Below are 12,459 nucleotides of genomic sequence, written 5' to 3'. Positions count from 1 at the left end.
AAATTGCAATACATTCGCTCTTACAGTGACTTACAGTAAAAATGAATTATCAGTCACCAAGGTTTATAAGTTGTACCTTGGAGTAACTGTTTAATTTAAAATGAATCCTGTATGTTGTTATTTTCAGGCAACATAGAAATAGGATGAAAAAAGCCTGAGCCTAACAAAGTCTAAAACGCTCTCTAACACAATAACAAACTCCATTCACTTAAGTAAAGAAGTAATCCCACACATACTAGACTCAGACACATTTAAAAAAGGCATCATCATTTGGAAACTATTTATTGAACATTTGCAACCAGATATCAGTTAAATACAGAACTTTCAATTCTCTCTCTACATCCCCCAACTGCAGGGACTTGCTCCACTTCATTACACTGGGAGGAGGGAATGTTACAGGACTTGGTAAGGCGCACATTGTGCTGTAAGTCATTTGGCTTTCTTTCTTCTGATAATAAAGACAATTAAATCTGAGTCTGCCTCTCAAATGTCCAACACGGCTTCCTCTCCTCGCAGCTAAGTCCTCCGCGCACAGACCATGGCAAAACGACACAAGCAGGGAGCCGAGAAGAGAAAACCAGTATAGACGACTGAGACACACCCCCACTGAATGGGGTCTGAGATGTGTAGCCGTGATTGAAAAGCTAAAAGTAAAATGATCAACATGAATATATTAGAAAAATGGCAATTAGTCTTTAATAAACATCTCGCCTCACCTACTCCCAATGTGACCAGGGTTATAAATTAAAACTGTCCAAATAAAATCAATCAACCAAACACTTTGGGCCCATTCAGTTCCATTTCAAGACTGGAAAATCCTCATTGCAAAAAACAAATGGCACTTTTCAGTCTCTTGAACTGGAATCTAAAATATCGACTTCAACGGAATCGACCCCCAACTAAAATCAACTCTTTCTAATTTACATATATGGGTCAGGCGCTCTTTCAAGCTTCCACCGTTCTAGCAGTTGCTCCCCACAGGACGGGGGTGGGGGGTGGGACTCTGTGGTCTCTGATGGCTAGGCCACGGTTTTGAAGGTCTGCAGTATGAGGTTGGTTTGGTGGATGAGCCGGTTTGCGCTGATGAAGACATTTATCGCCCTGGGGAGGAAACAGAATGGGAACAGTTAGTTAATAAATAACCAGCTGTGCCACTGCAAACATTCCTGCCCTCGGGTCCTCTCTTCTTAAACCTCTGTTGTTGATACAATGGAAGATGATATGATGAAGACATGCATGAGGAGTGGGAGAATTAATAACAAACACATTCACAACATCCAGAGGGGCTTTTTAAGACAGTTGTCAGTTAACGTACCAACAACAATAAACAGTGTTCTTTTGAAGATTACGGTTTTCAGTGCTGTTTGTTTGACAGTAGGATTATGATAAGACCACAGGCTCCGATTCTCATGAAGCGTGGACGAAGGAAGAACACATTTAATTTTGTAACGGATCCGAATCACAAGGCGGAAACACCGTAAACAAATGATTTTTCACTTTCGTTAACATTGAGATAGGTCAGTTGTAAAATTAACTGAACCCACCATAATTAAAGTGAATGGCGACCAGGGATATGTTTTTTCCAGATTTTCCAACCTATAACAAATGCACAGCTGATGATGATAGTTTTGGAAATATATCCAGACATATATATATATATATTGGTTGCACTTGCAGATCTGCATATCATAGAAGACTGGACTAATCATAGTTTTCATGTGGTGTCACATTCCAAGGAAAACGCTCCCTTGGAGGGCAAAAAAGACGTTATTTTCCGCTGCCCGCTAACCAGGAAGCAAGTGATACACCGCTACTGTGAGTTTGTGTGAGTTTGAGTTTTTGTGTTGCCAAAATGCTAGATGGTAGTTGTGCTTTTGGATGCACTAATCGACAAGGAGACAAGCCTGAGCTGTGTCAGGTGAGGGATTCCCCACAAGGTAAATGTAAACATTACCACGGTCGAGCGCTGGCAGGGACCTGCGGTTTTTAACGGCGGAAATACAGCAGCTGGTGCTGTATATGGATCTCAAGTGCCCAACACTTGCAGTTTGTGACCATAATCTATCTTTTCTTGTTGAGTTGAGAGATGATCCAAATAAAATTTAACGGCTTTTACGGCATCTCTGCGAGGGAGATCGGTGTCAGCCACTATCTTGGTCTGTTGTTATGCCCTCCAGGTCACCGCGTATGTCACGTGAAAACTATGAATTGACACTTACTTTCCATCTTTGAAGTATGTTTTGAGGGTGTCGCTGAAACTTTTGGAGTATTTCACAAACTCCTTTTTCTGGTGCTCCAGGGCCTTCACAAACAGAGAAAAAAAAACATAGAAACATTTTTTTTTTAACATGGAAAAAGTGAGAAACATACACGTGTGTGTGTGTTGTGTGTGTGTGTGTGTGTGTGTGTGTGTGTGTCTGTTACTCACTCTGCGATTTTGGTATTGATATTTCTTAATGACATTGTTGACTGTGTCCAGGAGCTCTTTTATGGCGCTGGCTATGTCTCTGCAGGGAACCAACAACACCATAAGCGAGGGTTTCACAACACAAACACAACCAAGAGGTGTACCAGTCAGTATAAGTGATGAAGAAATAGCAACAATGAATCATTGTAATAAGGACAGCACAGAGTTATTTGACTATCCTCACCAATAATGGCTGTAATACAATATATTCTATATTTGTACTGAAGGCTGCATTGTTTTTTTTCTTATTTCCTCTTTTTTCTTTTAAATTCCAGTCGCTATTGGCGGCAACAGCAAGTCAAAAGTCTCGCTTCTGATCTGTTTACACAGCCAACTTTAAATTTTGAGAGTTGGCAACACACATCCACATTTATCCGGAGGTCGTTTGACCTGACGCCCCCACATCCATCACAGAGATCTAGGTATTAGGAATTTAAGTACTTCTGCTTAACTTTTCACAACAGTGACACAGGTTATGGAGTCAAGGACATTATGTACACTCACAAACGATCACTACACTAGCTGATTTAGCAACACTAGCGGCACAGCTCTAGGGATGGCACTCTGTCGGTCAGTCCATCACTTTGGTCCAGAATGAATTACCTCATTCTGACCAGTCAGTCACCATGGCGTTGTCCATTTTAGATTGTAAAACTGGTCAAATATTTGCTAAACTACATGACACAACACATCCAGTAACGAGCCGAGTTTGCGTAAGTCAAAGCTAAACATTACAGTGGAAAATGTTGATTTTCCAAACAGGCTGTTTTGCTTCTCAGAATGCATTTTAGCTCAGAACTTATGCCCCTGCGGTACCACAACACCGGAGAGATTCAAGTTACTAGGGCTATCGCGATAACCGCAAAATTGAAATACCGTACTATTGGTTAAGCCTACCGCGGAGGATGGCAAGCACTGCAACAACCGCAATGTTCATACTTTACACTTCATTGCATGTTAAATGAATAAATTTAAAGTGCTTTAGAAGTTCCACAACTGTAACAAACTGTACAAGGTCAAGGACGGATCGCCATGAGCTGTACGTGACCTGACTTCAAACTAGGAGGGTGAAGGTGTTGCCGTATTGTTTTACTGTTTATTTTAAAGGTTAGCTAACTTGCAAAAGTATATTGCGCGGCTAAAGTGGCTAACAGGCTCGAAAATGTTGTGATACTGAGGGACATTCAAGAGAAACTGTGAACGTAAGCCTCATTTAAAGCTCACCAACTGACAAGCGTACTGTGTCGGATGCCTGCAGCTGTTTTTCATGTTGCTCTCTGTGGAAATTTAGTTATAACGTTACTACAGTGCAGTGGTTAGTTGTGAACAGCCCATTCTGCTCCACACACGCCAGTGTGTGTTGGTGGGTATGTGTGCGTTGCTGCGGTATGTAAATTGTCTTGATTGTTAAACTGAACGCTGAGGTGCTGCTATACCCTCTGCATAAGACCAAAGTTGACAGGCCAAGAAAGATGACCCTCTCAGAAGTGTTCCGTGGAATGTGTGTAATAGGGATGGGTCAAAAAGGGCATGCAACTAAAAGCATATGCACCTGAGATATATTGTAAGATGTAGATACTACTCAGTGGGAAAGGAGAAAAGTCCGTGTACCAAGATATTATATCATTTCTGGGCCCCATATCTATGACAGAAGGTATGGGGATGGGGACATAGATCTCCATACCTGTGACAGAACATACGGTTATAGAGACATAGATCGTTTTTTAAAAACCAGGGCCTATAAATTTGGAAGCTACTGGTATATGACCAGAGACCCTCTTAAGGGGGCTCAAGGGGGCCAAAACCCTGGGAAGTGCCAGACCCGAGAGTTTTACTGGTGTCTTATAAAAAATACGAAATAGTACCCTCAGATAATGTGTTTGTACAGTTAACTTACAATAAAGATGAATTAATGTTTTTAAGAAGAATAGGAGAATTAGGATTTTAAGGGAGTATAATATTTAAGGTTTTAGGTTTTAAGACGGTCCAAAAAGCAAACATCAAAGGAGAGATTTACACCAGTAGAACTAATTAATGGCTACATTAAATAAAAAAATAGGCAGGTATCTCGCAGAGGCCCCACCTCTCTAGGGAGAGCCAAGGCTATATAATGAGAAGCTCCACACCATGTTTTCAGTGTGCCTTACCGGTCTGCTAAGGTTTTGTCTTGCTTTGACAATAAACTCCACTGCATCAATCTCTGACCGACTCCAGTAACTTCTTTTGAACTCCAAGTGTTTATCTACCAGCAATACTTGTTAAGTATTGAGGACAGATCTGGACTTCCAGCGGGCCTGAGTCTAGTGTTTTGTCCCTCTACAACAGACATGCCCTGTTGTTGACTAGCAACCAGCAACTAGCTTGTTCCGACCATAAAGCTGCTGTTAGCCGCTCGCTGTGCAGTGAGGTGAGATCCACAGACACTCTTACTATGCTATATGGACCAAATTACTTCATTGATGAAAAATGCGATACCGTGCTATTGAGCCCCAACAGAGACATTTTAGAGGAGACACGCCACTCAATCACATCCTCAATACAAGTCTATGGGGAAAGCTCGTAGCTGCAAAGATGGCGGTTATCTCGCCCTTCCTGCTAGAAAGCCAATCATCTGCTTTTAACAGCCAAAGCGGGAATCTTATTTCAGCCAATCGTGAGGTTCCACTGACGTAAGGGTCTGTTATTCTTCTACTGCAAAGCACTTCCGTGCATGCATAGTAGAAGTATAACCAGTTGGGAAAAACACTTTTTAAACCTTATTTTGGGGCAAAGTTGTCAAACTTTTTCAGCAATTTTTATCAGATTTTTCTGTTGATTCTATTCGTGTAGTTTTTATGTCCTGGTGACCAGTAAAAGTGCAGTTCTGGCTCTCTCCCCATTCATTCAGATAGGAGTCTGGTCTTGTTAGTCCGAAATAGCTGCCCGGAGGCATTGTCAAGATGGCGGCCGAGTGGCATGACTTGCCTATAAGTACTTTGGCCCCAACATATTACCACAGGGGAAATTACTTCACCGCAACAGCCCTACAAGTTACTGAAGGCCTGAGCACAGGACCTTAAAGTACAGACCAGCATTTGATTGTGATGTGTAAATTTTGTGCAGCTGTTGGTGCTATGCAAGTATTTTTATTTATTACCTAACACAGTGCACAGTTGTGTGTGTGTGTGTTTCCACTGCTAGCACTCACTTGATAGTCTGTAGGAAGCGTACTCTGTCATTGATCTCATCCGGGATTTTGCTGAGGATGTGTTTCAGAGCTCTGGCCTTCTCATTTAGGTCTTGGAACTCCTGCTCGGGCCGGTCAATCATAAACTCTGCAGGAAAGGGGTGTTTAGGGCATTCCCAGACATCAATGATTTATATAAATGGGCGGATAGACTAGCTAGTGAAGTCAGAATAGAACAGAACCAGTAAATACTGGGAAAACTGGTGTACATTACAGCTGCCATCACCTATAAACCTGGATCTCAGAGTCACAAAAAAAGACCATTGCCACCACAATATCTCAGTACTTCCTCTCATACAGTCACCTTCCACATCATCAGCTGCCATGCGCAGTAGGGATTCAGTGAAGTTGAGCTGGACGTTCTTTTTCTCCAAGATCTTCATTATGATGTCCTGCGTCAGGCCAGGGTTCTCCCTCTCCGCCTGACAAAGGAGGAGTTGAAACAGGCGGGCAGGGCGATGAAGAGAAGCAAGTAATTCACATATGAGAGAGAAATAAGATATAACACGGTTTGTCCTCTGCAACAAAAGCAAGACAAGGCTCAGCTCTGCAGAGAACAAAGCCAGAACTTTACTGAATGTGAGATACTGTGAGCCATTCAGATGAATGCACAAAAGCTCTCTTCCTGAATAATTCAGCCTTGTATTACACCAGCTAGGACGCAGCGGGGGGGGCAGTAGAGACACCAATCAGTGAGATGAAGTGAACAAAAGACCCACAAATGTCAGTGAAACAGCTGTAAGGTGAGCAGGTCTGCCTTTTGGTTTGGATAATAACAAAGATGCTTCTCCTTCATTAATATTTCATTTGTGAATCTCCTCAACACTTCTGCTCCTCAGCGGCAGGACTACGGCCAAAGTGCTTTTATTGTCCCAGTGCAGCAGCAGTGTATAGATAAAAAAAAAAAAGAGGAGCAAGACATTAACAAAGTCTCATCTGATGACTACAATCAAGTATCACACACAGCACGAGTCTGAATATCAGCACCTCTGATGTTAGCTTGGTTCATTGATTTGAAAATCAATCATATAATTGGGGATGTTTGTTTTCATAATGAACAGCATATAAACTGAACCTAACAAAATAACAAACGTAAGAACAAATGAACAAATGACTTCATACATTATTCGTTTCATAATGTCATTGGTTAACTATTAGTGTGGAAACGGTTAGTTAACAAATGGCAGGCTGTGGCACTGAAAACATTCCTGCGCTCGGGTTCCTCTCTTCCCTTTAAACCTCTGTGGTTCTTGATACAGCAGCGGACAATATAGATATCAATCTACACGAGGAGCTGGATGATTATAGTTAACAAAGAATGCCACAATATCCAGCCTTTTAACATTAATAAAAGTCTCCAGTTTCCTGACCTACAAACAACAATGTACAGTACATTCCCTTGAAGGTTATTACCTCAGCCAAGGATCGTCATGTTTTCTGTGCCCTTTATTTGTTTGTCTGTCAGCAGGATTATGGAAACTACAGGCATGGGCCAAGGAAGAACCCATTCCATTTTTTGGCGGATCCAAAATCACAGGGTGGATACACTGTACACAAATCATTTTCCACTTTGATTAACATTGAGAAATAGGTCAACTCTAACAGCGGTGTTTACGGCAAAATTAACTGAATTCGTTGTGCCTGTGCGAACCTGCTATAATTAAAGTGACAGGGGTGCTGCTACTAAACCAACAGCCACCTCAAACACCACTGCAAAAACAGCTGCAGCAGGTATGTATTGAAATATCACTGAATACTTGAGCTGCAGTGAAATGTACATGGCAACATCATAACAGAACAGAGATTCTGATTCACATTAGTCCCCTTCAAGAAAATGTCCACTCCACACTTTATGGGCCAATAAATGTCCCCTCTGTCCGTACTGTATTTTCACTGCTTAAAAGTGGCATAAAAGGTGTGAGACAAACAAGTAAGTAATGTGTTGGCAGCAGAATTTCTCAGATGAAGGTCAATTAAAGATCAATATTTGGGGATTTAAAAAAATGTTTTGCATGTGAATCAATTTGAAACATTGCCATTGAGGAAGTCCAGCAAAGCATTGACAAAAAAAAAAAAAAGAGTTGTAAACTTGTTTTTTATTTTCTTTGCTCAATTCTATGTCATATGATAACACTGTACTCACCAAAATAAGTGTTGAGATCTCTGAACATGGAGACATTGCTAAAAGTAGGTCCAATGGGGCAACAAACACGGGCAGTCAGTAAAACCTAAAGGTTGTAAACAAGCCGGCTGTTTTGCCAGATTATCTAAAACATTCATCTGGAGATAAAACCGAAAGTGACTGCATCCATGCACCACCCCATAACCAGTGAGTACACACAACTATGGCAAGTGCAGAATGTCAAAGCTGAACTATGGAGTTGGGCTGAAGCTGTGGTGGGGTGGTGACCGCCCATACTTGTTGCCCCTTTGAACTGGAACAATCAGTGGATTATTCAATCAACAGGAAACAATGGCCAACTTAAATGACTGATTATAATCAGTTAGGTGATTTCTCAAGGGAAAAAAATCTCTTCTTCCAGTTTCTCAAATTCGAGGATTTGTTGCTTTTGTCTCTCATGTATCTTAGTAAACTGAATGTCACTGAGATTCGGGCCGTTGGTCAGACAAAAGAAGACATTTGACGAAGCCACATTGGGCTCTGGGAAATTATAATGGGTGTTATTCACTATTTGTGCCATTATATACTTAAAACAATTATTTGAGAAAATAATCTGCAAATTAACTGATAATGAAAATAATTGCTAGTTGCAGCCTTAATTCACTGGAACTGTTTTAGTGACATCACAGCGTTCCAAAAGTTCAGTGCTTACTTTGGTGAATGAAATGTTAAAACAACAGACAGGACCGGTAGCCGCAGCTATGGAAATAAATACTCAGGTGTAATAGAATGTAATTACCCTTTAATGTAGCAGTACAATTAAGCTGCAAGCACTGGGGACATCAACATTACACAGGAAGAATGCAGCTGCTGTTTGCGAGAGTCGTTTTACTGCAGTTGTTGCAGCACTATTTGGTAATGTTTTGGTTGATTTCCATAACCTGTAATTTGCATCAGGTAACATGTAGAGGGGCCTTATTGTTATGCCATATTAAAACTGGAAAGTTACAGTTCAGCCCATTATCACAGCCAATGTGTTCATATTAGTGTATTTGAGGAAGGAAACTGAACTGTAAGCAAAATATATTAGAACACCAGATAATATGCAAATGCAGGTCCAATGTGTTTTTTGAAAAAATAAAATGGCTAACTGGGATGCCTACATTTAAACCAAAGATATTATGACAGGAAGTTGCAAGTGTCATGTAGTGATAATGTTGAACATTTCAGGTCATCTGATCGTTGCATAGTCCTACCTTTATGAAGGCTGCTCTGAGTGTCTGAGCTGCTGATAGGTTGATTCTCTCCAGCTAATGAAAAAATGAGAGAAAACACACATCATCACAGCTGAATCTCGACATTTTGGGGCTGCTGTTGTCATCTTGCATCTGACTAGGATCTTGAAGGGGTTTCAACTGCAGCTTCATGCCAAGTTGAACCTAACTGCTCTGTCATATCAAGCACCGGTTCAACAAAAGTTACGTTACAAAGGCAGGTGATTCAAAGGAGCACAACATGATAGACTTTCATTTTTCTTGGAAATTGGCATTGGTTTCACTTGTCTGATGTTACAGGTTAGCAACCGTATCACTTCCCTTAATTGTAATATAAAAATACCACTGTAACATTATACAGTCTTCTTCTGGTAAATAAAGGAACTAATACTGAACTTATACTGAATAAATAGTGCAACAGAATACTGACAAACACTCCACCACACCAAGACAAATAATATACTAAAATGTGACTGCTTTCATCCAGAGATGTTTTACCTCATTGAACACTGGATACATCACAGCATACAGCGTCATGGATACCATGGAGTTTGTCTCCGCTTCATTCTTCATCTCCTCCATTGTCATCCTCCAGGGAGGAGAGGCTCTTGGTGAAACGGTGAGGAGGAAACTGCAGCTCACACCCACACCCACACATACACTCACTCACCCACTCACTCACACTCTGAAAGCCACACAAGCTCCAGAATGACAAGAGCCTGGAAGAAAAGAATATTGAAAGACAACAGCAGGTTATTGATAGTCTTATCTATATGGCACGTCATTGAGTTTTTGGATGGTATATTATATAAATAAGGTCAGCATATATTTGGTTATTTCATGGGGATGCACAAGTCTGATCCACTGCATCAGGTACTGTCTATGATTATAGATTGTCCATTATTATTATCATCCGCAGTGTCATTATAAAATTCAAATTACATTCATTCACGCTGTGGTGGATGCTGACTAGTGGCACATCAGTCCCTGGCCTCCCTGGTCGCCGGATATAAAAATTACTTCTTATACTAATATACACCAACCTATACTCTAAATTACTATATTCTCTATGGTCTTACTAACAAGCAGCAAGACATGAGGAGGGCAGTGGTACAGTTGTAAGTAACCTGGCAGGTGACAGCAAGGCCAATGTGACCAAACAGCAACTTAAATGTGTAACAATGTACAATTACCTATACCTAGCAAGCTTTGATATATTTGTAACGTTAAGAGTCTAGTTAAAGAGCAAGAATACAATACTAATAATGTAATGTTTGGCAGTGCAGCTCAGTTCTTAGCTATCGTTAGCTAAATGGTAAGCATTTGGGTATTTGGTTTGCTTTATCAATTACTTGTGCCATTTATGACCTGTCCAATATATAAGATACATAGAAATATTACTGTTTGTCATCTACTGTGTCTGACGCGACGACTGGCTAACTCGCAGGCTACAGCCCTGGGCTAACTGGAGATGGCTAGATGGAAGTAGCCGATGTACAGTTAACTGAGGTTTGCTGTTTTATTCAAGATAATAGACCATCAAAATAAATTGTCAGAACGATAACCTACTGGGTGTACTGACAAATGTATCGCGATTTCAACGTAAAGATACCCAATTGAGGCCTATGACCGACCAAACCGATGGTAGCGAACAGCTAGCAGTTAAAAGCGTAGCTTACGTGCTAGCTATAGTAAACTGGAGATTGTATTTTTACTGATGAGCTAAAACCACGCCTATAAACTGCTAAAGAACATATGTGTGAGTCGATATATGCGTTTCAAATGTGTACTTGTGTCTACCTTTGGTCTGACTTCTTAAATGGGTTGGTTACGCCGTCGATTGCCTTTTAGCTGCTATGTTTTCTTTACAACTTAAGACGGAAGTTTTTTAGGACTGGTCTGAGCGACATCTTCCGGACCGTTTCTACGTAAACACACACCGTCCAATCAGAGGGCAGGAGGATATAGCGTCATTTACAGTTTATAATAACTATAACTTTATGTTGTTTTTATTGCCGTTAAAACAGTCCAGATTTTATCAACAAGCTCTTTTGGCCTGGAAGCTGTGTTATTCTCATAACTTCCCTCCACACAAGTCTAGTATATGGAATTATGATTGCATCACTAGGAGGAACAAGTCACTTTATTTACAAAACTGGATCGATAGAAATATCATCTTAAGGGACTTGATTGTAACGGTCAATTAATTAAGTATAAATTATTTCTTAGAGAGAAGGCTTTCCCAATAACATTAAAAGAATATAGCTCAGTCTTTAAATCTATACCTAATGGTTTATTGGAACTAATGAAAAGCCGCAAATAACAACGTGAGGTGCCTAGTTTCACATGTACTCTTTATGTAAATAATATTGATATTTTGAGCAGCAAATGTACTAACATTAGAAAATGCCTTTTAAATTTAAAGAAAATAACACCCTCTGGCAAATTTTTCTGGAATTCTCATTTTTCTGATATTAATTGGTGTAAGGCGTGGCTTGTTCCTTTTAGATTCTGTATTACAAACAAAGTTAGAGAATTACATTTGAAAATTTTGCTCAAAATATGTGATATGTTTATCTTGAAATTCATGCTTGATGACAACAATTGCACCTTTTGTAAAACAGAACAAGAAACTTTAAATCATCTTTTCTATGATTGTTCATTCTGTATCACATTCTGGAGGGACTTTAAGAAGTAAATATTGTCTAAAACAACACATGCAATCACAGTTGAAGGGAAAAATGAAGATGAGAACTTATGTACCATTGTAAATCTCTTTATTTTCTTAGGGAAGTTTCATATTGGAGATTGAAATTGAAATGTATTTGTATCAAATAAGAAAAGCATTTCAATAAGTAATATCTACTCTACTACTACTATTATAACTATTCACCTAAGAAATATCTTGTCACCTACTCACTCATTCATCTCTCTTAGTTTGTTTTGTTTTTTGTTTGTTAGTTTCTTTGTTATTTATTTTTATTATTTTTATATATATTTAATCTTTTTATTCTTTTTCTCCTTCTACCATCATATTATCTTAAGCCTCTATTTGTGTTCATGAACTGGAATGATTGACTGTTTGTAAATTGAATTCCAATAAAGTTCATAAAAAATTATGTTGTTTATAATTTGTGCTTAACATTGTTGAGTTGTGGGTATCATTTAAGTTAATAAATACACAAATGTATTGCATTTAGTGAAATGTCTAATAATCAGTGTTATGTAATTTAGTTACGTAATTTAATTACAAAATAAATGTAACTGTAATAGTTTACATTTACTGAAACAGCTATACACTTATGAAATGTTCATGATTATCGAGGGTTACATCTGAACATTTTCTTTAAAATCATAGGCTATGTGTTGA

The 12,459-nt window shown here is 39.5% G+C and overlaps 1 protein-coding gene across 1 annotated transcript; it reads right to left on the bottom strand.

Annotated features, from left to right (window-relative positions):
* Positions 1-265: 265 nt before the first annotated feature.
* LOC119909953 (programmed cell death protein 10) lies at positions 266-11,022 on the bottom strand. Its single transcript, XM_038728241.1, has 8 exons — positions 10,890-11,022; positions 9,588-9,808; positions 9,072-9,125; positions 5,998-6,115; positions 5,655-5,781; positions 2,429-2,507; positions 2,220-2,302; positions 266-1,101 (listed from the first exon to the last, which is right to left on the bottom strand). The coding sequence occupies exons 2-8, from the start codon at positions 9,675-9,677 to the stop codon at positions 1,020-1,022; spliced, it is 633 nt and encodes a 210-aa protein (XP_038584169.1). The 5' UTR covers positions 9,678-9,808; positions 10,890-11,022; the 3' UTR covers positions 266-1,019.
* Between the last annotated feature and the right edge of the window lie 1,437 nt (positions 11,023-12,459).

This window comes from Micropterus salmoides, unplaced genomic scaffold, assembly GCF_014851395.1.
Source record: "Micropterus salmoides isolate LMB-PRFRI ecotype aquatic unplaced genomic scaffold, ASM1485139v1 Ms_hic_scaffold_19, whole genome shotgun sequence".
NCBI lineage: Eukaryota > Metazoa > Chordata > Actinopteri > Centrarchiformes > Centrarchidae > Micropterus > Micropterus salmoides.
This window is presented reverse-complemented; position numbering and strand designations above follow the sequence as displayed.

Excerpts from the sequence above, each read along its gene's own strand:
- LOC119909953 (XM_038728241.1), bottom strand. The coding sequence starts at position 9,677 with ATGACAATGGAGGAGATGAAGAATGAAGCGGAGACAAACTCCATGGTA. Across the intron at positions 6,116-9,071 it reads TCAGAGCAGCCTTCATAAAG|GCGGAGAGGGAGAACCCTGG; the intron begins GTAGGACTATGC and ends CTCCTTTGTCAG. Across the intron at positions 5,782-5,997 it reads GGCAGCTGATGATGTGGAAG|AGTTTATGATTGACCGGCCC; the intron begins GTGACTGTATGA and ends CCTTTCCTGCAG.